Raw genomic sequence first — 27,300 nt, forward strand, 5'->3', positions numbered from 1 at the left:
ACATACAGTATACAAACCCCCAATCTGCAGCATCCCGATGCCTCTGCTCTTACAGCATGGTAATGCATACACATACAGCATACAAACCCCCAATCTGCAGCATCCCGATGCCACAGCTCTTAAAGCATGGTAATGCATACACATACAGCATACAAACCCCCAATCTGCAGCATCCCGATGCCACAGCTCTTAAAGCATGGTAATGCATACACATACAGTATACAAACCCCCAATCTGCAGCATCCCGATGCCTCTGCTCTTACAGCATGGTAATGCATACACATACAGCATACAAACCCCCAATCTGCAGCATCCCGATGCCACAGCTCTTAAAGCATGGTAATGCATACACATACAGCATACAAACCCCCAATCTGCAGCATCCCGATGCCTCTGCTCTTACAGCATGGTAATGCATACACATACAGTATACAAACCCCCAATCTGCAGCATCCCGATGCCTATGCTCTTACAGCATGGTAATGCATACACATACAGTATACAAACCCCCAATCTGCAGCATCCTGATGCCACAGCTCTTAAAGCATGGTAATGCATACACATACAGTATACAAACCCCCAATCTGCAGCATCCCGATGCCACAGCTCTTAAAGCATGGTAATGCATACACATACAGCATACAAACCCCCAATCTGCAGCATCCCGATGCCTATGCTCTTACAGCATGGTAATACATACACATACAGTATACAAACCCCCAATCTGCAGCATCCCGATGCCTATGCTCTTACAGCATGGTAATGCATGCACATACAGTATACAAACCCCCAATCTGCAGCATCCCGATGCCACAGCTCTTACAGCATGGTAATGCATGCACATACAGCATACAAACCCCCAATCTGCAGCATCCCGATGCCACAGCTCTTACAGCATGGTAATGCATACACATACAGTATACAAACCCCCAATCTGCAGCATCCCGATGCCACAGCTCTTAAAGCATGGTAATGCATACACATACAGCATACAAACCCCCAATCTGCAGCATCCCGATGCCTCTGCTCTTACAGCATGGTAATGCATACACATACAGTATACAAACCCCCAATCTGCAGCATCCCGATGCCTATGCTCTTACAGCATGGTAATGCATACATATACAGCATACAAACCCCCAATCTGCAGCATCCTGATGCCACAGCTCTTACAGCATGGTAATGCATGCACATACAGCATACAAACCCCCAATCTGCAGCATCCCGATGCCTCTGCTCTTACAGCATGGTAATGCATACACATACAGCATACAAACCCCCAATCTGCAGCATCCCGATGCCACAGCTCTTAAAGCATGGTAATGCATACACATACAGCATACAAACCCCCAATCTGCAGCATCCTGATGCCACAGCTCTTAAAGCATGGTAATGCATACACATACAGCATACAAACCCCCAATCTGCAGCATCCCGATGCCTCTGCTCTTACAGCATGGTAATGCATACACATACAGTATACAAACCCCCAATCTGCAGCATCCTGATGCCACAGCTCTTAAAGCATGGTAATGCATACACATACAGCATACAAACCCCCAATCTGCAGCATCCCGATGCCTCTGCTCTTACAGCATGGTAATGCATACACATACAGTATACAAACCCCCAATCTGCAGCATCCCGATGCCTCTGCTCTTACAGCATGGTAATGCATACACATACAGTATACAAACCCCCAATCTGCAGCATCCTGATGCCACAGCTCTTACAGCACGGTAATGCATACACATACAGCATACAAACCCCCAATCTGCAGCATCCCGATGCCACAGCTCTTAAAGCATGGTAATGCATACACATACAGTATACAAACCCCCAATCTGCAGCATCCCGATGCCACAGCTCTTAAAGCATGGTAATGCATACACATACAGTATACAAACCCCCAATCTGCAGCATCCCGATGCCACAGCTCTTAAAGCATGGTAATGCATACACATACAGCATACAAACCCCCAATCTGCAGCATCCTGATGCCACAGCTCTTACAGCATGGTAATGCATACACATACAGTATACAAACCCCCAATCTGCAGCATCCTGATGCCACAGCTCTTAAAGCATGGTAATGCATACACATACAGCATACAAACCCCCAATCTGCAGCATCCTGATGCCACAGCTCTTAAAGCATGGTAATGCATACACATACAGTATACAAACCCCCAATCTGCAGCATCCCGATGCCACAGCTCTTACAGCATGGTAATGCATGCACATACAGCATACAAACCCCCAATCTGCAGCATCCCGATGCCACAGCTCTTACAGCACGGTAATGCATACACATACAGCATACAAACCCCCAATCTGCAGCATCCTGATGCCACAGCTCTTACAGCACGGTAATGCATACACATACAGCATACAAACCCCCAATCTGCAGCATCCTGATGCCACAGCTCTTAAAGCATGGTAATGCATACACATACAGTATACAAACCCCCAATCTGCAGCATCCCGATGCCACAGCTCTTAAAGCATGGTAATGCATACACATACAGTATACAAACCCCCAATCTGCAGCATCCTGATGCCACAGCTCTTAAAGCATGGTAATGCATACACATACAGTATACAAACCCCCAATCTGCAGCATCCCGATGCCACAGCTCTTAAAGCATGGTAATGCATACACATACAGCATACAAACCCCCAATCTGCAGCATCCTGATGCCACAGCTCTTAAAGCATGGTAATGCATGCACATACAGCATACAAACCCCCAATCTGCAGCATCCTGATGCCACAGCTCTTAAAGCATGGTAATGCATACACATACAGCATACAAACCCCCAATCTGCAGCATCCTGATGCCACAGCTCTTAAAGCATGGTAATGCATACACATACAGCATACAAACCCCCAATCTGCAGCATCCCGATGCCACAGCTCTTAAAGCATGGTAATGCATACACATACAGCATACAAACCCCCAATCTGCAGCATCCCGATGCCACAGCTCTTAAAGCATGGTAATGCATACACATACAGCATACAAACCCCCAATCTGCAGCATCCTGATGCCACAGCTCTTACAGCATGGTAATGCATACACATACAGTATACAAACCCCCAATCTGCAGCATCCTGATGCCACAGCTCTTACAGCATGGTAATGCATACACATACAGTATACAAACCCCCAATCTGCAGCATCCCGATGCCACAGCTCTTAAAGCATGGTAATGCATACACATACAGCATACAAACCCCCAATCTGCAGCATCCCGATGCCACAGCTCTTAAAGCATGGTAATGCATACACATACAGTATACAAACCCCCAATCTGCAGCATCCCGATGCCACAGCTCTTACAGCATGGTAATGCATACACATACAGCATACAAACCCCCAATCTGCAGCATCCCGATGCCACAGCTCTTAAAGCATGGTAATGCATACACATACAGTATACAAACCCCCAATCTGCAGCATCCTGATGCCACAGCTCTTACAGCATGGTAATGCATACACATACAGTATACAAACCCCCAATCTGCAGCATCCCGATGCCTATGCTCTTACAGCACGGTAATGCATACACATACAGCATACAAACCCCCAATCTGCAGCATCCCGATGCCACAGCTCTTAAAGCATGGTAATGCATACACATACAGCATACAAACCCCCAATCTGCAGCATCCTGATGCCACAGCTCTTACAGCACGGTAATGCATACACATACAGCATACAAACCCCCAATCTGCAGCATCCCGATGCCACAGCTCTTAAAGCATGGTAATGCATACACATACAGCATACAAACCCCCAATCTGCAGCATCCCGATGCCTCTGCTCTTACAGCATGGTAATGCATACACATACAGTATACAAACCCCCAATCTGCAGCATCCTGATGCCACAGCTCTTAAAGCATGGTAATGCATACACATACAGCATACAAACCCCCAATCTGCAGCATCCCGATGCCTCTGCTCTTACAGCATGGTAATGCATACACATACAGTATACAAACCCCCAATCTGCAGCATCCCGATGCCTCTGCTCTTACAGCATGGTAATGCATACACATACAGTATACAAACCCCCAATCTGCAGCATCCTGATGCCACAGCTCTTACAGCACGGTAATGCATACACATACAGCATACAAACCCCCAATCTGCAGCATCCCGATGCCACAGCTCTTAAAGCATGGTAATGCATACACATACAGTATACAAACCCCCAATCTGCAGCATCCCGATGCCACAGCTCTTAAAGCATGGTAATGCATACACATACAGTATACAAACCCCCAATCTGCAGCATCCCGATGCCACAGCTCTTAAAGCATGGTAATGCATACACATACAGCATACAAACCCCCAATCTGCAGCATCCTGATGCCACAGCTCTTACAGCATGGTAATGCATACACATACAGTATACAAACCCCCAATCTGCAGCATCCTGATGCCACAGCTCTTAAAGCATGGTAATGCATACACATACAGCATACAAACCCCCAATCTGCAGCATCCTGATGCCACAGCTCTTAAAGCATGGTAATGCATACACATACAGTATACAAACCCCCAATCTGCAGCATCCCGATGCCACAGCTCTTACAGCATGGTAATGCATGCACATACAGCATACAAACCCCCAATCTGCAGCATCCCGATGCCACAGCTCTTACAGCACGGTAATGCATACACATACAGCATACAAACCCCCAATCTGCAGCATCCTGATGCCACAGCTCTTACAGCACGGTAATGCATACACATACAGCATACAAACCCCCAATCTGCAGCATCCTGATGCCACAGCTCTTAAAGCATGGTAATGCATACACATACAGTATACAAACCCCCAATCTGCAGCATCCCGATGCCACAGCTCTTAAAGCATGGTAATGCATACACATACAGTATACAAACCCCCAATCTGCAGCATCCTGATGCCACAGCTCTTAAAGCATGGTAATGCATACACATACAGTATACAAACCCCCAATCTGCAGCATCCCGATGCCACAGCTCTTAAAGCATGGTAATGCATACACATACAGCATACAAACCCCCAATCTGCAGCATCCTGATGCCACAGCTCTTAAAGCATGGTAATGCATGCACATACAGCATACAAACCCCCAATCTGCAGCATCCTGATGCCACAGCTCTTAAAGCATGGTAATGCATACACATACAGCATACAAACCCCCAATCTGCAGCATCCTGATGCCACAGCTCTTAAAGCATGGTAATGCATACACATACAGCATACAAACCCCCAATCTGCAGCATCCCGATGCCACAGCTCTTAAAGCATGGTAATGCATACACATACAGCATACAAACCCCCAATCTGCAGCATCCCGATGCCACAGCTCTTAAAGCATGGTAATGCATACACATACAGCATACAAACCCCCAATCTGCAGCATCCTGATGCCACAGCTCTTACAGCATGGTAATGCATACACATACAGTATACAAACCCCCAATCTGCAGCATCCTGATGCCACAGCTCTTACAGCATGGTAATGCATACACATACAGTATACAAACCCCCAATCTGCAGCATCCCGATGCCACAGCTCTTAAAGCATGGTAATGCATACACATACAGCATACAAACCCCCAATCTGCAGCATCCCGATGCCACAGCTCTTAAAGCATGGTAATGCATACACATACAGTATACAAACCCCCAATCTGCAGCATCCCGATGCCACAGCTCTTACAGCATGGTAATGCATACACATACAGCATACAAACCCCCAATCTGCAGCATCCCGATGCCACAGCTCTTAAAGCATGGTAATGCATACACATACAGTATACAAACCCCCAATCTGCAGCATCCTGATGCCACAGCTCTTACAGCATGGTAATGCATACACATACAGTATACAAACCCCCAATCTGCAGCATCCCGATGCCTATGCTCTTACAGCACGGTAATGCATACACATACAGCATACAAACCCCCAATCTGCAGCATCCCGATGCCACAGCTCTTAAAGCATGGTAATGCATACACATACAGCATACAAACCCCCAATCTGCAGCATCCTGATGCCACAGCTCTTACAGCACGGTAATGCATACACATACAGCATACAAACCCCCAATCTGCAGCATCCTGATGCCACAGCTCTTACAGCACGGTAATGCATACACATACAGCATACAAACCCCCAATCTGCAGCATCCCGATGCCACAGCTCTTAAAGCATGGTAATGCATACACATACAGCATACAAACCCCCAATCTGCAGCATCCCGATGCCACAGCTCTTAAAGCATGGTAATGCATACACATACAGCATACAAACCCCCAATCTGCAGCATCCTGATGCCACAGCTCTTACAGCACGGTAATGCATACACATACAGCATACAAACCCCCAATCTGCAGCATCCTGATGCCACAGCTCTTAAAGCATGGTAATGCATACACATACAGCATACAAACCCCCAATCTGCAGCATCCTGATGCCACAGCTCTTACAGCACGGTAATGCATACACATACAGTATACAAACCCCCAATCTGCAGCATCCCGATGCCACAGCTCTTAAAGCATGGTAATGCATACACATACAGTATACAAACCCCCAATCTGCAGCATCCCGATGCCACAGCTCTTAAAGCATGGTAATGCATACACATACAGCATACAAACCCCCAAATAGCCTCTGCTTTGAAATGGAGCCAGGCTTAAATTACAATATGAAAAGAGTGAGAGGGAGGGAGAGATTGACACGAGCATGCCACTGAAACTGAATTTCATAAATTACTGTCATTTCTGAAAGTGAGCTTGCATGGAATGAGCGTTTTCTTGACATTTACCCAAAGAATTTTCTAAATACCAGAGAGCGTGCATTTGCGAAATGGGAACATTTATATTAAGTTTTTAGCTGGACTGAAAGAATATTGGAAGGACATCAAGGGTTATTCCAAAGAATATTACAGAATGGGTATTTAAAACAAATGCCATATGGCAAAAAGTGAATAGTTAGCACACAGAAAGCGCAATGCTGACTGATATCCATTCCTTGGCTCTTTATTGCCTGTTATGAAATCTTTCCAAGGAAATGTGCTGTCTCATTAATCAAATCTAATTTGTCGCTGACTGAATAGTTCACACATTCATAGCTTGCTGGAATGAAGGAGCCTTTAATAGAATGAGAAATGAGACGACTTTCCCAGCCAAGAAACACATCAGAACCCTCCTGACTACCAAACAGGGAAGAATCCTATCTTTAAAGTTTGGAATTGCCTCATACACTTCTTATTTTTACAATGGCTCATTAAGGACAGTGAAAAGAAAAAATAGAAATGCATTATGTTGAGATCACGAGGTAAATGATCTCAGGAACATTTCTATCCGTTATGTTGAGCTCACCAGATAAATAATCTCAGGAACATTTCAAACTGTTATGTGGAGATCACAAGGTATATGATCTCAGGAACATTTCAAACTGTTATGTGGAGATCACAAGGTATATGATCTCAGGAACATTTCAAACTGTTATGTGGAGATCACAAGGTATATGATCTCAGGAACATTTCAAACTGTTATGTGGAGATCACAAGGTATATGATCTCAGGAACATTTCAAACTGTTATGTGGAGATCACAAGGTATATGATCTCAGGAACATTTCAAACTGTTATGTGGAGATCACAAGGTATATGATCTCAGGAATATTTCAAACCAGACGGCCTCATTTCCTAATTATTCTTCAGTTCTTTATTATTTATTGCTAGGCCTGGTTGAGCCGAAGTATAACTTTACCTAATTTATCACAATTTGTCTCTCCATAAGACACAGTAGCTTGGGGACCGTGTTCCAGAATTTGCATATATATTGCATTAAATGTGATGCATGCTGGATAAGCAGACAGAAGTTCAAATAAATTCACAGAGCTTCATTTCAAGACAGACGTGTTCACGCAGGCCCGTAGGAACCAATTAAACTTGCACTGCAGGTCAGTGATGACAAGAGTGACGTGAGGGTTACGAGAGTGAGGCTAATAGAACTGTGTGACGTGAGGGGCGAGAGTGAGGCTAATAGAACTGTGTGACGTGAGGGTTACGAGAGTGAGGCTAATAGAACTGTGTGACGTGAGGGTTACGAGAGTGAGGCTAATAGAACTGTGTGACGTGAGGGTTACGAGAGTGAGGCTAATAGAACTGTGTGACGTGAGGGTTACGAGAGTGAGGCTAATAGAACTGTGTGATGTGAGGGTTACGAGAGTGAGGCTAATAGAACTGTGTGACGTGAGGGTTACGAGAGTGAGGCTAATAGAACTGTGTGACGTGAGGGTTATGAGAGTGAGGCTAATAGAACTGTGTGACGTGAGGGTTACGAGAGTGAGGCTAATAGAACTGTGTGACGTGAGGGTTACGAGAGTGAGGCTAATAGAACTGTGTGATGTGAGGGTTACGTGAGGCTAATAGAACTGTGTGACGTGAGGGTTACGAGAGTGAGGCTAATAGAACTGTGTGACGTGAGGGTTACGAGAGTGAGGCTAATAGAACTGTGTGACGTGAGGGTTACGAGAGTGAGGCTAATAGAACTGTGTGATGTGAGGGTTACGAGAGTGAGGCTAATAGAACTGTGTGATGTGAGAGTTACGAGTGTGAGGCTAATAGAACTGTGTGATGTGAGGGTTACGAGAGTGAGGCTAATAGAACTGTGTGATGTGAGGGTTACGAGAGTGAGGCTAATAGAACTGTGTGACGTGAGAGTTACGAGAGTGAGGCTAATAGAACTGTGTGACGTGAGGGTTACGAGAGTGAGGCTAATAGAACTGTGTGACGTGAGGGACGAGAGTGAGGCTAATAGAACTGTGTGACGTGAGGGTTACGAGAGTGAGGCTAATAGAACTGTGTGACGTGAGGGTTACGAGAGTGAGGCTAATAGAACTGTGTGACGTGAGGGTTACGGGAGTGAGGCTAATAGAACTGTGTGACGTGAGGGACGAGAGTGAGGCTAATAGAACTGTGTGACGTGAGGGTTACGAGAGTGAGGCTAATAGAACTGTGTGACGTGAGGGTTACGAGAGTGAGGCTAATAGAACTGTGTGACGTGAGGGGAGAGAGTGAGGCTAATAGAACTGTGTGACGTGAGGGTTACGAGAGTGAGGCTAATAGAACTGTGTGACGTGAGGGACGAGAGTGAGGCTAACAGAACTGTGTGACGTGAGGGTTACGAGAGTGAGGCTAATAGAACTGTGTGATGTGAGGGTTACGAGAGTGTGGCTAATAGAACTGTGTGACGTGAGGGACGAGAGTGAGGCTAACAGAACTGTGTGACGTGAGGGTTACGAGAGTGAGGCTAATAGAACTGTGTGACGTGACGGTTACGAGAGTGAGGCTAATAGAACTGTGTGATGTGAGGGTTACGAGAGTGAGGCTGATAGAACTGTGTGACGTGACGGTTACGAGAGTGAGGCTAATAGAACTGTGTGATGTGAGGGTTACGAGAGTGAGGCTAATAGAACTGTGTGATGTGAGGGTTACGAGAGTGAGGCTAATAGAACTGTGTGACGTGAGAGTTACGAGAGTGAGGCTAATAGAACTGTGTGACGTGAGGGTTACGAGAGTGAGGCTAATAGAACTGTGTGACGTGAGGGACGAGAGTGAGGCTAATAGAACTGTGTGACGTGAGGGTTACGAGAGTGAGGCTAATAGAACTGTGTGACGTGAGGGTTACGAGAGTGAGGCTAATAGAACTGTGTGACGTGAGGGTTACGGGAGTGAGGCTAATAGAACTGTGTGACGTGAGGGACGAGAGTGAGGCTAATAGAACTGTGTGACGTGAGGGTTACGAGAGTGAGGCTAATAGAACTGTGTGACGTGAGGGTTACGAGAGTGAGGCTAATAGAACTGTGTGACGTGAGGGGCGAGAGTGAGGCTAATAGAACTGTGTGACGTGAGGGTTACGAGAGTGAGGCTAATAGAACTGTGTGACGTGAGGGACGAGAGTGAGGCTAACAGAACTGTGTGACGTGAGGGTTACGAGAGTGAGGCTAATAGAACTGTGTGATGTGAGGGTTACGAGAGTGAGGCTGATAGAACTGTGTGACGTGACGGTTATGAGAGTGAGGCTAATAGAACTGTGTGATGTGAGGGTTACGAGAGTGAGGCTAATAGAACTGTGTGACGTGAGGGTTACGAGAGTGAGGCTAATAGAACTGTGTGATGTGAGGGTTACGAGAGTGTGGCTAATAGAACTGTGTGACGTGAGGGTTACGAGAGTGAGGCTAATAGAACTGTGTGATGTGAGGGTTACGAGAGTGAGGCTAATAGAACTGTGTGACGTGAGGGGCGAGAGTGAGGCTAATAGAACTGTGTGACGTGAGGGTTACGAGAGTGAGGCTAATAGAACTGTGTGACGTGAGGGACGAGAGTGAGGCTAACAGAACTGTGTGACGTGAGGGTTACGAGAGTGAGGCTAATAGAACTGTGTGACGTGACGGTTACGAGAGTGAGGCTAATAGAACTGTGTGATGTGAGGGTTACGAGAGTGAGGCTGATAGAACTGTGTGACGTGACGGTTACGAGAGTGAGGCTAATAGAACTGTGTGATGTGAGGGTTACGAGAGTGAGGCTAATAGAACTGTGTGACGTGAGGGTTACGAGAGTGAGGCTAATAGAACTGTGTGACGTGAGGGTTACGAGAGTGAGGCTAATAGAACTGTGTGACGTGAGGGGCGAGAGTGAGGCTAATAGAACTGTGTGACGTGAGGGTTACGAGAGTGAGGCTAATGGAACTGTGTGACGTGAGGGACGAGAGTGAGGCTAATAGAACTGTGTGACGTGAGGGTTACGAGAGTGAGGCTAATAGAACTGTGTGATGTGAGGGTTACGAGAGTGAGGCTAATAGAACTGTGTGACGTGACGGTTACGAGAGTGAGGCTAATAGAACTGTGTGATGTGAGGGTTACGTGAGGCTAATAGAACTGTGTGACGTGAGGGTTACGAGAGTGAGGCTAATAGAACTGTGTGACTTGAGGGTTACGAGAGTGAGGCTAATAGAACTGTGTGACGTGAGGGTTACGAGAGTGAGGCTAATAGAACTGTGTGACGTGAGGGTTACGAGAGTGAGGCTAATAGAACTGTGTGACGTGAGGGTTACGAGAGTGTGGCTAATAGAACTGTGTGACGTGAGGGTTACGAGAGTGAGGCTAATAGAACTGTGTGACGTGAGGGTTACGAGAGTGAGGCTAATAGAACTGTGTGACGTGAGGGTTACGAGAGTGAGGCTAATAGAACTGTGTGATGTGAGGGTTACGAGAGTGTGGCTAATAGAACTGTGTGACGTGAGGGATACGAGAGTGAGGCTAATAGTGTGGAGGGGCAGCAGTGTGGAGTAGTGGTTAGGGCTCTGGACTCTTGACCGGAGGGTCGTGGGTTCAATCCCTGGTAGGGTACACTGCTGCTGTACCCTTGAGCAAGGTACTTTACCTAGATTGCTCCAGTAAAAACCCAACTGTATAAATGAGTAATTGTATGTAAAAAATAATGTGATATCTTGTGACAATTGTAAGTCGCCCTGGATAAGGGCGTCTGCTAAAAAATAAATAATAATAATAATAATAATAATAATAGAACTGTGTGATGTGAAGGTTACGAGAGTGAGGCTAATAGAACTGTGTGACGTGAGAGTTACGAGAGTGAGGCTAATAGAACTGTGTGACGTGAGGGTTACGAGAGTGAGGCTAATAGAACTGTGTGACGTGAGGGTTACGAGAGTGAGGCTAATAGAACTGATTAGAAATCTCGTATGAGAATCAGCCAATAAGAACTTGTGTATAGATCTTGTGCATAGATCACACAGCATACTTTTAAAATGATTTATTCCTTATTATATTAGAAATCCTTGTGTGCAGTTTAAGTAGCCAGAACTAAACTGAACTTCACGATCCCCTCACCCAAACTGTATGAGATGACATGTCTTATAACAATGAGAGACATCCCAGACAAATCACATTAACAGAAGCATTCAAGAAAACCAATAAACAAAAAACAGAAGTTTCGTGAGGAACTGCAGTTTTAACAAAAAAAAAAAAGAAAAAAAGAACTGGAGAACCCCCCGAAAGCAATCTGTTCTGTTAATTTACTCTCTCTTCTATAATACAACAACATCTCCTAACTAATTAGAATCTGGGGGGATTCAGAAAATACACTTGTTCAGGTAATCATTTCCAATCAGCACTAATTACAATACAATCCCTGTACCATTGACTACAATGTACTGTGCATACCAGAAACAGAGGTCACATGGGCAGAACACCAAGTCTCAGAGAATACAAGGGTAGTGCTGCAGTGTAATTACACTGTAACTGCACATGTGCATAGTGCCGGTACATTGTGAACACACTACACGTGTGACAGGTGGGGTGTATGTATTATTTGTAAAACAGGAAATTAAATGAAAGCGTTGTGCGGCAGAAATCTTTGCGTAAATTACAGAGTAAAATGAGCCTCACGTGATTTTCTAGTTCTGATGTTTGCTGTCATTCTGTGTGCTTCTGATACTATGCAGGCAAGACCAGCCAACAAAGTCTTTATATTAGTACGTGTCGGCACCATATAGTGTAAGGGAGTGAATTGAAAGCAAAACAAAAAGAAACATCATCTGAAGTAGCCGATCACGAGAGGGTGCTGGCTCTTACTTCCAGCCTGTGTTACATGCATCTACAGCAGGCAACCAGAACCCAAGAGCAGCTCCTTAATGCAGACTTATACAAAATAAAGACAATGTCATTTGATAAGGGACTGTTTTACACCTTTGAGGAGAATGGACGTCCCTGAAATGACCAGCATGTACAGTACTGCATACCATGAGATATAGACAAAGCATGTACAGTACAGCATACTATGAGATATAGACAAAGCATGTACAGCACTGCATACCATGAGATATAGACAAAGCATGTACAGTACTGCATGCCATGAGATATAGACAAAGCATGTACAGTACAGCATACCATGAGATATAGACAAAGCATGTACAGTACTGCATACCATGAGATATAGACAAAGCATGTACAGTACTGCATACCATGAGATATAGACAAAGCATGTACAGTACTGCATACCATGAGATATAGACAAAGCATGTACAGCACTGCATACCATGAGATATAGACAAAGTCTATGTAAGATTGCAACAACAAAGTGCTGACTGCAGCCTCGCAGAAACCCCATTTCATCCCATTCCTCTGACACATGATCGCAGAATGTATGAAGCTGATAACGCAGAAGGAGCCATGCAGGGAGCGCAGACCCAGCTGCAGAACACTTGTATTTGATCCGTCTCTCAAATAAATTCACACCTTTCATCTTCAGATGCTGTACACCTCACACTTGTTTGAAAAAGTGACTCAGGATGACTCACACTCCTCTATACAATGAATCAAACTGCACCTTGGCAAGCCTCAGTGCTGTGCTTCAGACGTGGAAACGATTGCTCATCGGCTCCCTTCTAGAAGCTGACCACAGTAAATTTGCATGGTCATTTTGCAGTTTTCCCATGCTTTTCCCATGATTATAAAGTAACTGAAAAAAAACTACAGGAACCTTTAAACCAAAGCAAACTAAATGAATTCTCTAACTTTTATAACCCTTTCACTGGAAATGTACTTTTAAACAGATTCATGTATGTACGTGTTTAATTACTCAATTATTTCTGTATTTTATCCTAACTTAAAAAAAAAACACTCAATAATCGTTAGTCCCTGTGACAGGGTGACTGAGCGATGACGTCACGGCAGAAGCAGGGACGGGAAAACACTGACACCAGGGAAGCACTGCAGGTCAAGGCTGCGCTTTCCGTTTTTATTAATACCAAAAATCAAATAAATATTTAAACAAAAACACACTGTGTGCTCGCAGAGCAAAAATAAAAAGGTTAAACAAAACAAAATCACGAACACAAACAACGCGATCAGGCTGGGCTATAGCCTTCACTGATCCTTAGGTTTTTCTTTTCAATCTCCGTCTCTCTGCTCGCTCTCTCCTCTCTAACACCCACCTCGAGCTGGAGAGCTGCAGTCTTTTTATATTCAGGTGACCATCTCCCGATTAGCAACAAACAAACTATACAGCTTCAGTTTACAACTGAGAAAGGTAGCACAGACGACGCCTCTGGAAATGGGTTTTTGTATTACTGTACAACAGACACAGCCAGAGGGCAATTGACTGACTCTGAAGGTCACGCTGCAGGCTTTTTAGTAATAGAAAAGGTGAAGATACTGATTTTACTTTTTACATCGGGCCATTGAAATTCATTTGGTTTTACTGGTGTGGTCATGCGATGCTTCTGTATCCTTTAATAAAGCTGGAGAGATTGCAGATTGGGTGTGCTTTTACTCCCTGCTGTGCATTTACTCCCTGCTGTGCTGCTTGCTGCAGGGGATTGGAAAGCCACACCTGCACTGCAGAATGACGGTTCCAGCCATCCTGCCCTTCGTGCTTGTATTGTATTTAGAATACTATGGGCTATTCTCAGAGCTATTTACTCCAAATCATCATTAGCACAACTGTTCTTTTTTCCTGAACAGAACAAACACCACGCACACTTTTAAATGAATAAGAAATCAACTAAGGCTGTCTACAAGGCCCCAATTAAATGTTTGAGTTTAGTAGCTTTATTTCTTTCTGAAAAAAAATTGCAACGGAAGATGTGGAGTAAAGAGTTATGGTAACACTTTACATTAAGTGTCTCTAAATACTGTGTATTTACATAGTAGTTACTTAGTAAATACATGTGTATTACACATAATTACAACTTTATTATGCATAGTTACAATGTACTTAACACTGTCCCTAACTTTAAACCTAACCCTAACACCACTAACCCTAACCGTTTTCTGATACAATTGAGTACTTACATACATTGTGCAAAATGTGTGTACGTTAAGTACACTGTAACTATGCATAAGCATAACAGCATTGTAATGGTGTGTATTATTTAATCACGGTAAGAAGAGGGCCAAAGCATGTACTATCGCACATTTGATCTTTTTGTGTGCATTACATGTGCTGCTGTTTTTGATTTAGACAACAACAGTATAGTCTGTGGTCATTTTCAGAGCTGCAGGACTTCTTCATTGAATAAAAGTGAAGGCGTTTCCTAGCAAGTGCATAACAGGAGGCTTCCTGCATTTCCTTGGGGCTAATGCACTTCAGTCTGCTAACATGAGGTGTTGTAGCAATGAGAAACAGCACAATGGATTGCCGGGATCTGAAAGTGCTGCTTACCTGCTGTCGACAGCAGAAGGAAAATGACTGTCAGAACGTTGAAGGACTGTCGACTTGTGATGGTCATCTTCCCGTCATGTGTATGGGCGAGGGAGCAAGCCACACTTTCTAGCTGAATTCAGGGGGAGCAGTCGTTCTACCGGTGCTCCACATTGCGCTCATCTTCTCAGAGAAATCCCTGCTCAGTCTGCAAAAACACAAAGCAAAGCCATTGGCTACAGCCTAGCCTGTGGAGCAAAACACATACTGCAATTCAAAACATTACACTGGGATTAGTGGTAATTAGCATTTATGTATGAATCCTAAAAACCAAGCAGTTTTAAAGCTGAAAATAAACACTGATTAGTGCTTGTTCAGACATTTTAGAGACTATTGTCCAGACAATCTGTTTTCCACTAAAGCTATAGTGAGAGCACAGTGCTTTATATTTTAGTATTACTTAGTACAGAAGTATAGTAAAATTAAGCAATGCACAGCAGTATATTAGAAAAACAACACTTGCATAACCAGTTCTTCAGAGAAAGTAATTTATAAAGTAAGTGATGCAGTACATTATACAGTAAATCAGTTATACAGTAAATTCAGCAAATGCACAGGGTGTCTGAAAAATAAAAGGCAGTTCAGCACTTCACTCTGTGCTCTGTAATCTAAATAACACCCAGGATTGTAGGAAGGCTAATTAATTACATTATTAATGATACCACATTCTTACTGATTAGTCTGAAGTTTGAAACATTTTAGAGTTAGGGCTAGGGCTAGGGCGCGGGAGGCGCATATAATATTTTTTTACATAACCATCCTTTAAAATAATATTCTTACACTCAGTTTACATGTTTTTATTTAATTTTCTTAAAATCTGATCTACAGTATTGGGAGTTGTGAATGTGACTGACAAGGCTGCAATTAGAAGCAGCAAGAATACAGATCCCGTGGTAATGCCCGTGCAGTAATTCATTTTGCTGGGGTTCCTGCGTCATGTCAAATCAAGGCTGGCTCTTCAGAGCGCAATAGACTTGAGATTTAATATGACTGTAACAGATGAGGATTCTCTGAAGACACTGCTGCTACGTGCTCATCTCTTCCAGGGGAACATCTGCTTGCTGGCCTGTTGCACTGCAAAACTCAATGCGGTCTAAAAAGGGCTGGTTTGTTTATATGATTTAACAATGACATCCGGAGAGTTTTGAAAACACATTTGATAAACATCTGAGGTCGAGTCCTTCTCATTGTAAAGCAGACAGACTCTGCCCCGCTTATTTTAACAGTCTGTAATGACAGTGTCGTAGATCGTCGTAGGAAGTAGGTTCACGGCCTGATTAAGGCACCATAAATACTGCTCAGAATGCGCCCGGCCCTTTGAGACAGGAAACTTGAACTCTGAAGCATGCCATCAATTACTTACAAGACAAGAGGACTCAAGATAAGTGGCACCTGGACTCACTACTTTGATGAACACAATCAGCACATCTGTGAAACAGCTCTTCAGTTTATTAAATACAGCTTCCTCTTGTTAAGAGATGTTCATCGTCATGTGCTGCTGGCAAATCGATTCAGGGGAAGAATCTGTCTTCTCCGTCACTGTGAGTGATGAGTGGGAACCATTTCTGTGCAGAACAGGGTTTTTTGTGTATGAATAGAACAAAACTAACAGCTTGGAAGTTTAATTTCTCAAAAGTGCGCTAATTAGCCACCTACATCACATAAAACAACACCACCCACCTTTTCATAGACCTAACAAAGATTTATAAAAAGAGACTGTATCCTTCTTCTCTTGTAGTTTTAGGCTAGATACAGATAATATCAAATACAGGGAAATGAAAGAACAAGGTGGTACATACACACAGTTTTACACAGAGAATGATTAAACAGGAAGGAATAATTTAAAAGATGAGCCTCTTTGTAGGAATTTAAAATATTAGGCTTTTTGTAGGTCTGCATTGCAGTTGTTGGGTTAAATCTTTCATAAAGTCAGGGGTCAGCAATAGAAGGCATGTGTTGTTACTACATACACCATCACTGGGAGTAGAAGAAACAATGTCATGTAATCAGGAATGTAGATTTCACTTTAAACAAACATCAACTTCCCTCTTCTTTGAAAGCTGCTTGCTACTCAGCAAGGGAAATAGATATTCTCCCGTTACTACTTACAGCAATGGGAGGTTGCGGTACACAATAATAGGTTAGAATGGAGGCTATTCTGCTGTGGGGTCTGGTCTGCTGTTGTAGTGCAATGTGCTGCTGCTGCAAAATGTAAGACTTAACCAGCCCCTTTCTGTACATTTCCATTACTGCTACCCCCCCCTTTTCCTTTCAGTTTTATATTGCAGTGACAGGCGACCCCAGTCGTGAGCCCCGTGATCTGCATTGTTTCCATGAATCTTTAAGCTGCTTTAATAAAGCAGGAGTTTTGCAGAGCTGCTGTATCCCAAGGGTGATTGGGTACAAAGACAGTGTGACGCTGAAAAGTAAACACAGTTTTCTGCGTGGCATCTTTTTCAGTGTGAATTACCAGGTGGCAGCTACCATGAATTAGGGTCATAAGAATCACTCTACCAGAAACCAGAAACAAGGCCAGATATTGATACCCAGGGAATATTTTAGCCAGTTGGAAGAAGAGGACATTTCTGATGAAGTCTCTGAGGAGTGTCTTATTGTAAAAGAAAAGGACGTTTCTGAGGAGTGTCTTATTGTAAAAGAAAAGGACGTTTCTGATGATGTCTCTGAGGAGTGTCTTATTGTAAAAGAAAAGGACGTTTCTGAGGAGTGTCTTATTGTAAAAGAAAAGGACGTTTCTGATGATGTCTCTGAGGAGTGTCTTATTGTAAAAGAAAAGGACATTTCTGAGGAGTGTCTTATTGTAAAAGAAAAGGACGTTTCTGATGATGTCTCTGAGGAGTGACTTATTGTAAAAGAAAAGGACATTTCTGAGGAGTGTCTTATTGTAAAAGAAAAGGACATTTCTGATGATGTCTCTGAGGAGTGTCTTATTGTAAAAGAAAAGGAAATTTCTGAGGAGTGTCTTATTGTAAAAGAAAAGGACATTTCTGATGATGTCTCTGAGGAGTGTCTTATTGTAAAAGAAAAGGACATTTCTGATGAAGTCTCTGAGGAGTGTCTTATTGTATTCTATTATATGTAAACTTATGTAAACTATGATAAGATCCAAAATGGAATATTACCTATAAGGAAACAGTATCCTGGGGGACAGTCAGCATGGTTTTAGGAAACTAACTAAACTGCTTGATTATTTTGAGGATGCAACATCGACAATGGATAATTGCAAAGCATATGACATGGTTTATTTAGATTTCCAGAAAGCTTTTGACAAAGTCCCGCATAAAAGATTAATTCTCAAACTGAACGCAGTAGAGATTCAAGGAAATGCATGTACATGGATTAGGGAGTGGTTAACATGTAGAAAACAGAAAGTACTGATTAGAGGAGAAACCTCAAAATGGAGTGAGGTAACCAGTGGTGTACCACAGGGATCAGTATTAGTTCCTTTGCTATTCCTAATCTACATTAATGATTTAGATTCTGGTATAGTAAGCAAACTTGTTAAATTTGCAGACGACACAAAAAAAGAGGAGTGGCAAACACTGTTGCAGCAGCAAAGGTCATTCAAAATGATCTAGACAGGATTCAGAACACATGGCAAATGACATTTAATAGAGAAATGTGTAAGGTACTGCACGCAGGCAATAAAAATGTGCATTACAGATATAATATGGGAGATACTGAAATTGAAGAAGGAATCTATGAAAAAGACCTAAGAGTTTATGTTGACTCAGAAATGTCTTCATTTAGACAATGTGGGGAAGCTATAAAAAAGGCCAACAAGATGCTCAGATATATTGTGAAAAGTGTTGAATTTAAATCAAGGGAAGTAATGTTAAAACTTTACAATGCATTAGTAAGACCTCACCTAGAATATTGTGTTCAGTTCTGGTCACCTCGTTACAAAAAGGATATTGCTGCTCTAGAAAGAGTGCAAAGAAGAGTGACCAGAATTATCCCGGTTTTAAAAGGCATGTCGTATGCAGACAGGCTAAAAGAATTGAATCTATTTAGTCTTGAACAAAGAAGACTATGCGGTAATCTGATTCAAGCATTCAAAATCCTAAAAGGTATAGACAATGTCAACCTAGGGGACTTCTTTGACCTGAAAAAAGAAACAAGGACCAGGGGTCACAAATGGAGATTAGATAAAGGGGCATTCAGAACAGAAATTAGGAGGCACTTTTTTACCAGAGAATTGTGAGGGTCTGGAACCAACTCCCCAGTAATGTTGTTGAAGCTGAAACCCTGGGATCCTTCAAGAAGCTTCTTGATGAGATTCTGGGATCAATAAGCTACTAACAACCAAACGAGCAAGATGGGTCGAATGGCCTCCTCTCATTTGTAAACTTTCTTATGAAAAGGACGTATCCGATGATGTCTCTGAGGAGTGTCTTATTGTAAAAGAAATGCAATGACATTCTGGTGGAATATCCCCATCTGCCCCTGCAGGACAGTTCATTGCCTACATCTGTAAAAGCTTTTCATACAACATCGAAATAAAAAAAAAGAATATACCGTACTGTGCAAAAGTTTTAGGCAGGTGTGAAAAAATGCTGTAAAGTAAGAATGCTTTCAAAAATAGACATGTTAATAGTTTATATTTATCAATTAACAAAATGCAAAGTGAGTGAAAAATCTACATTAAATCAATATTTGGTGTGACCACCCTTTGCCTTCAAAACAGCATCAATTCTTCTAGGTACACTTGCACACAGTTTTTGAAGGAACTCGGCAGGTAGGCTGGCCCAAACATCTTGGAGAACTAACCACAGTTCTTCTGTGGATTTAGGCAGCCTCAGTTGCTTCTCTCTCTTCATGTAATCCCAGACAGACTCGATGATGTTGAGATCAGGGCTCTGTGGGGGCCATACCATCACTTCCAGGACTCCTTGTTCTTCTTTATGCTGAAGATAGTTCTTAATAACTTTCGCTGTATGTTTGGGGTCGTTATCATGCTGCAGAATAAATTTGGGGCCAATCAGATGCCTCCCTGATGTTATTGCATGATGGATAAGTATCTGCCTGTACTTCTCAGCATTGAGGAGACCATTAATTCTGACCAGATCCCCAACTCCATTTGCAGAAATGCAGCCCCAAACTTGCAAGGAACCTCCACCATGCTTCACTGTTGCCTGCAGACACTCATTTGTGTACCGCTCTCCAGCCCTTCTGCGAACAAACTGCCTTCTGCTACAGCCAAATATTTCAAATTTTGACTCATCAGTCCAGAGCACCTGCTGCCATTTTTCTGCACCCCAGTTCCTGTGTTTTCGTGCATAGTTGAGTCGCTTGGCCTTGTTTCCACGTCGGAGGTATGGCTTTTTGGCCGCAAGTCTTCCATGAAGGCCACTTCTGACCAGACTTCTCCGGACAGTAGATGGGTGTACCAGGGTCCCACTGTTCTCTGCCAATTCTGAGCTGATGGCACTGCTGGACATCTTCTGATTGCGAAGGGAAGTAAGCATGATGTGTCTTTCATCTGCTGCAGTAAGTTTCCTTGGCCGACCACTGCGTCTACGGTCCTCAACGTTGCCCGTTTCTTTGTGCTTCTTCAAAAGAGCTTGGACAGCACATCTGGAAACCCCTGTCTGCCTTGAAATTTCTGCCTGGGAGAGACCTTGCTGATGCAGTATAACTACCTTGTGTCTTGTTGCTGTGCTCAGTCTTGCTATAGTGTATGACTTTTGACAGTAAACTGTCTTCAGCAACCTCACCTTGTCAGCTGAGTTTGGCTGTTCCTCACCCAGTTTTATTCCTCCTACACAGCTGTTTCTGTTTCAGTTAATGGTTGTGTTTCAACCTACATATTGAATTGATGATCATTAGCACCTGTTTGGTATAATTGTTTAATCATACACCTGACTATATGCCTACAAAATCCCTGACTTTGTACAAGTGTACCTAGAAGAATTGATGCTGTTTTGAAGGCAAAGGGTGATCACACCAAATATGGATTTGATTTAGATTTTTCTTCTGTTCACTCACTTTGCATTTAGTTAATTGATAAATATAATCTATTAACATGTCTATTTTTGAAAGCATTCTTACTTTACAGCATTCACACCTGCCTAAAACTTTTGCACAGTACTGTATATCACACCACTGTCTGTTGCCATGTTCTTCATCTCAACCCCAGTGTATTCGGTGCTCTCTCAAAGGGACAGCTTTATCTTTTTCTTCAGAATGACAAAGAACAAAAAGCCCAGAAATCACCAGGAGGGAAATGAAAGGAACCGGGCTGTGTGTAATCCTGCTTCATTACCATAACATTGGCTCCACCTTCACAGTTTATAGCTGTAGAGTCATTAAGGATGTGCTGAATCTGCCAGCTCAAGCAGAGGGGTGGGGAAACCAATCTGAACAGCACCATCTAGTGTTAAACTGGGGGACATTTTGAAAGGTGTCTCGCTCTCTGACGCTCTTTCACAGTCACTTTGTATATTTCTGGTGCATGATCATTGCTCTCTTGTGACATTTAACCAACTGCTTATTAAAATAATGCAATAGAAAACGACATTCAAATAGAGATGTGTCGAATGCCACAAAAAAGCAGAGAACGAGAGCGCAGAGCAGCAGTTTGTAACGGCTTCGGTTGCCCTCTCAACACAGCACTGCAGTGTTACAGATCATGTCACCTGCCATAACACCAGGTTGAAGGGATGAAATCACTCTGAACAATGTTTGTAATTCTTTTGTACATGTGGTCATTAGATTAGTGGCGCCAGCGAGACAGGACAATGCCGGTGGGCTGGCTACATGCTTGGGTAATTGGGTAACCATCTCCTTCTCCCACACAGGAAAGAAGTCTGAGCCACATAGCATTGAAGGATAGGGGGAGGAGGCAGTGAATTGAGACACAGGGAAGGAAGGACCTTCTATATATAGAGGATCATTAATTCAGTGACTAAATTAGAATTGACTGGAGGCTGTTGTCCTGGGAACAGGATCAAGCATACTTTATACAGTACCCATCTATGTGTTATAAATATGTTCTTATTTAAACTGTGGTTTTGTGTAGTGATTTTCCATTTGTTAATTCGGAGAAGTCACCCTACTAGGAGCTCCGAAGCGGTTGAGAAAGGACTTTAAGTTGGAAGCCTGGCCATGAGCTAAATTGAAACAGCAATAGACAACGACACAGAACTCACACAATAGGGTATTAAACTGGTAAAAGATTCAATATTAAGAAGATGTTGATCTTAGATAGTGTAAAGTCCCTGGTATCATTTATTTTTTCAAATATGTCCTTATCTGTTTGCCACTGTGTGTGTACTGAATGTACAAGTGAGATCACATTGTACAGCAGTCAGCACAAGCAGTGCACATGCTTTAGGGCTGTAAATGAATTGTTATTCTTGAGTATAAAAAGGCTTTAGATATTATCCTGTAATTGCTTCTGCTCGTCACGGTCTTGTGACCATCTCTGTGTCTTTCCTCACCACTTCCCACTTCATACCACAGCAAACAAGCTGCACTGAACGAAGAGCACACGGCCCTCTGTGAGTCTGACTTTAACAGGAGCTGTTACCAGGCTTCCTGTGCCCGGAACCTGCAGTGAAGACTTCTGAAAAGCAGCACAGATTGAAACTTTGGAAAGCAGCTTTTGAAAATAAAGCACGCACCGTTTATAATGCACACATGAGCATTGTTTGTAGAACGCAAACCACTGCAGCACAGTATGCTGTTGTTTCAGAACACCCCGATATACTGTATACTGTGTAGTATACTATAGCCTAAGTATATTGTGCGCTTCATCTATATATAACGTGCAACCTGTATATAATGCCTTGACCAGACTGCACCCAGCTACCTCCAGACCCTCATCTCTCCCTACACCCCCACTTGACCTCTCCGCTCCGCCTGCACTAGAAGACTGGCTCTACCTCCGCTACGCTCCCCTGCCTCCCGAGCCCGCTCCTTCTCCACCCTTGCTCTGCAGTGGTGGAACGACCTTCCTACAGATGTCAGGACTGCCCAGTCCCTGACCACATTCCGGCGCCTCCTTAAGACTCACCTCTTCAAACAGCACCTGTAGAACTCCTCTGTTTGTATCCTGGGACACTATCACCCTTCATGTAAATGTGCTTTATTTTGCTCTTATCAGCCCCTATTTTACTACATTTAATCCTGTACTTCAGAATATTGTAATCTGCTAAGTGTTTAACCTGTAGTATTTTGTACTTAATCATATCCTGATGTAACTATCACTATTTAATCATATCCTGATGTAACTTTCACTATTATCTGCTGTATTATTGAATTGTGGTTTGTCACACTTGAAAAAAAAAGTTATTGTATTTCTTGCTCTTATTGTATTATTCGTATTGTAACACTTGAATGTATTTGTATTTGCTTGCGATTGTAAGTCGCCCTGGATAAGTAATATAACTCTATAACTAGTAAAATAAAGGGGACAAACAAAATCATTGTTTAGCCTTTAGGACCAATACAAAAAATAATGGATACGTTTTTCTGAAATCTTGTCCACGAAAGCACCCAGAACACTAAGCCTCTCTGTTATAATCCCTGTGTGACTGCACAGAGCATTGCCAACCACCTGCCCTTCTCTCGACAACGCTGAAAATAGAAGAACCCTGGGCTACTTTGCAGTACATACTGTAGTGTGATTACACTCTTATACACAAGGCACTATGCCTGTTCCTGCTAGAACTGATTGTGAGAAAGCCTAAAGCACAAAGCTGTGACACCCAGCCAGATCTCTCCATTTTGTACGGAGGCCAGGCAAGCAGGCCCTGTTGATAGGATCCAGTGGGCTTCAGAACACAGCAGGGGGATTACATGCAGTGCTGTACACCTGCAGGGCTACTATATACCTCACTGCTTAAAGGTTTACATGGGACATACATGTCCCACAAATACAAATAATGCTAGCGTTCTTATTTCTGCAATGAGGTGCACAGAACAGGGTTTAAAATGTACTGACAGATTTGTCAGTCTCCTCCTTGTGATACTCGAGTCACTCTCAAATGTATTTGAAGAAGAACTCGTTTGAACAACCGCTCACTACCTTAAAGGAGTAAGTAGCTTCATTTGTTCACTTTTCCCTTGTCTGGATTTGGTCTTGTGTACTGAAACAGAGTGGGGTCTGATAGTGCTGTTACTCAAGACAGTACTGCTCAGTGCATTACATACAGTGCATAACGTAAACAACAGATCCATTACTGCAGTACCACACCACACACTCTAATAGGTAAGCTTCATCTTCTTGTTAGACCAGGGCATTAGTGTAGTAAACAAGGGCTGCACATTCATCCTCAGTGCTTGTGAGCCTGACTCTAATAGGACCAGACTTACCAGACTTCCTGCATTGGGAGACGTGGCATTCCAATATTGAGTTATTATCCCTTGCCATTACAATGGCTTACAATTTACAACAAACGTTGCTTTCAAGTACATGTGCAGCTCCAGTATATACCAACCAGTTTGTCTCACTTTATAAACATACTTTTTACTTGCCAAGGTCTGTTTTTTAAGTATTAATTGTCATATCTATCAATCTCTGAGAAACTAATTTCATGTGGTTTCTATGGGAACATGTTCTATAGGTGAACATGAAAAGCGGAGATGGGGAGGGTATGACAGAGATACAGGACAGTTTATTTTACTTACAGGACATGGTTTAGTACAAAGGAACACTGTTAGCACAAGGACAGTTGCGATGGTTTAGCAGAAAGATTTTCGGAGTTTGGCATACCGGTGATATCACAATTGTACAAACCAATTGACAGTGGCAATCCAATGCAATGTCATAGCAAACCCAGAGAGCAATCATTTCTAAGGAGAGCTGGTTACTATGTGCAGCTCAGGGTACAATACAGGCTGTTATAGGTGTTAAAGACCAGGCTGGTGCACAGCGCTGCTCACTATTTTTGCTACCCTTCATGCTTTTGGTTCATTCCACATGATTAAGAATGAATTAATGAAAGACCAAAACCATTTTCCAAATCCCAACATTACAGTAGTTCTTGTGTCTACGGTGCAGCACTAATGGCAGGGAACTAATAGCTCGGAGTGGCCTGTCTATTCACAGATTCCAATGTGAAGAGTCAGGAACTGTATGAAATCCCTGCTGTATACAGCACTCAGCAGACAGAGGGCCCTCAGACCTCTTCAATCAGCACCCATTATTATCACGGTTCGTCCAGTGTCAGAGAATATGTGTTCCCCAAGGTACAAATATTTGTTTTTAAGACCACTTTCCCTAACCCTAACCCAAACACTAAACTTGTACCATCTAGTCCCCTCCACTGGGGGTACAAATATTCATGGGAACCAATATTCATTTACACCAGTACTCCAACCCTACACCAGGGTATATAATTAATTCAGGAGGCAGTGTGGTCCAGTGGTTAAAGTCCAGGGCTTGTGACCAGAAGGTTATTGGTTCAAATCCCACTTCTGCCACTGACTGACTCACTGTGTGACCCTGAGCAAGTCACTTAACCTCCTTGTGCTCCACCCTGTAGATTCTATGTTAAATCAATGTCCTATTGTAAGTGACTCTGCATATAATGCACAGTTCACAGCCTACCTCTGTAAAGCGCTTTGTGATGGTGGTCCACTAAGAAAGGCGCTATATAAAAATAAAGATATTATTATTATTATACTGCTATAGCAAGAGACCAGGTGAACCAGTGTCAGCATAACATATAATGTGCAGTATGTTATAATACATTTCTATATCATAGCAGTGGATTAATTCACTTCTAAATGGATAAACATAGCACCCACTATGCTGGAAACGCTACATGTTAGCTGCAATGGTATAGCGTGAACGAGATATTTTTTGTGTGCATGTATTCTCTTCTCACACCACAATGATAAGTACTTATAAGTAGAAACTTTCATTCATGTAACTGCTTATGTTTCATCATGCATTGATTGACAGATACACTTATAATTGAATTTAATAATAAAAAGGCTAAGGAAGCCACTGAGGCTAGACGATAAACTCTATTCTCAATTCAAATCTTTTGAATTGAGAATGGTTTTATTATGCATAATAATCCCTTTGATTTCAAGTGTGTTATATTTTGTAGCCCTCAGTAAATTCAAAGACATGGCACAGGTTCTAATTATAAACTGAGACTGTAAAATAGTTCTGTACGCAGCAGCTCACCCTTATTTTAGTGAGAATTCATTACGCAGCTGGATCAATAATGTAAATGACAAACACATTCCTCACCAGACACTACATTACGATGAAACAGGAGGTCAAGAAATGACTGATTTAGTTATAGTGATGACATTCTTTACACTCCTTGCCTCAAACCGGCTTTACATGCAAAACATCACAGTGTAAAACGCCAGTGGATCATGCATGTTAAAAAAGCTGCTGTTTGTCATCAGCAGCTACTGTCAGTTAACTACGAAGAAGCAGTAACTGTAATCGGAGACATGCTGCCATTTGCTACTGTTTTAAGTGTTACTGTAGTCTGCAGTAAGAAAACCATTTGCAGTAAAAACAAAACAAACAAAAAAACAAACAAACAAAAACCTCCAAAGAAAGGAAATAAAGTTCAGTGCCTTCTGGAGAAAAATTATTAAACCAGGTCTGCACACTCACCTCTAGGAAAGCTGGGGGAACTTCCCTCAGTCAATCACTCCCCTGTTGATAAACCATTCACAGAGCTTCAGCACAGGCAAATACAGTGATCAGCATCTGTAATCCAGATCAGAGGAGGCAGGATCAGGTGTTTAAATCAGCAGCATCCTCCAGAGTGCCCAACACAACATCCATGCAGACAGAGAGCGCGAGAGGTACTGTGGACTGTCCTGTGCGCCTGTGTGTGTGTGTGTGTGTGTGTGCGTGTGTGCGTGCGAGTGCGAGTGTGTGAGGGTGTGTGTTCCTCTTGTTTGATTGAGATCTGGCACTTTTCCAGTAGCTGGAGCCACGAGGTCAATAGCTGCAGCACTAATGAGAGATATTGCTGTTCCATAGACACTGACAGCAAAGAAG

General features: G+C 42.9%; 1 protein-coding gene across 4 annotated transcripts in view; it reads right to left on the minus strand.

Annotated features, from left to right (window-relative positions):
- LOC117419565 (protein shisa-like-1a) overlaps positions 1-27,300 on the minus strand; it is a 93,426-nt gene that overhangs the window by 14,931 nt on the left and 51,195 nt on the right. The window contains exons 1-2 of one of the 4 annotated variants that reach the window (XM_058985540.1): positions 26,908-27,167; positions 15,261-15,447 (exon numbers count right to left, since the gene is read on the minus strand). In XM_058985540.1, coding sequence (XP_058841523.1) covers positions 15,261-15,327 — 67 coding nt within the window. In that variant the 5' untranslated portion in view covers positions 15,328-15,447; positions 26,908-27,167. Of the gene's footprint in view, positions 1-15,260; positions 15,448-26,907; positions 27,170-27,300 lie in introns of those variants that run through there. The other 3 variants (XM_058985538.1, XM_058985537.1, XM_058985539.1) reach the window with 3 other exon arrangements.

Source organism: Acipenser ruthenus, chromosome 14 (genome assembly GCF_902713425.1).
Source record: "Acipenser ruthenus chromosome 14, fAciRut3.2 maternal haplotype, whole genome shotgun sequence".
Classification (NCBI taxonomy): Eukaryota; Metazoa; Chordata; class Actinopteri; order Acipenseriformes; family Acipenseridae; genus Acipenser; species Acipenser ruthenus.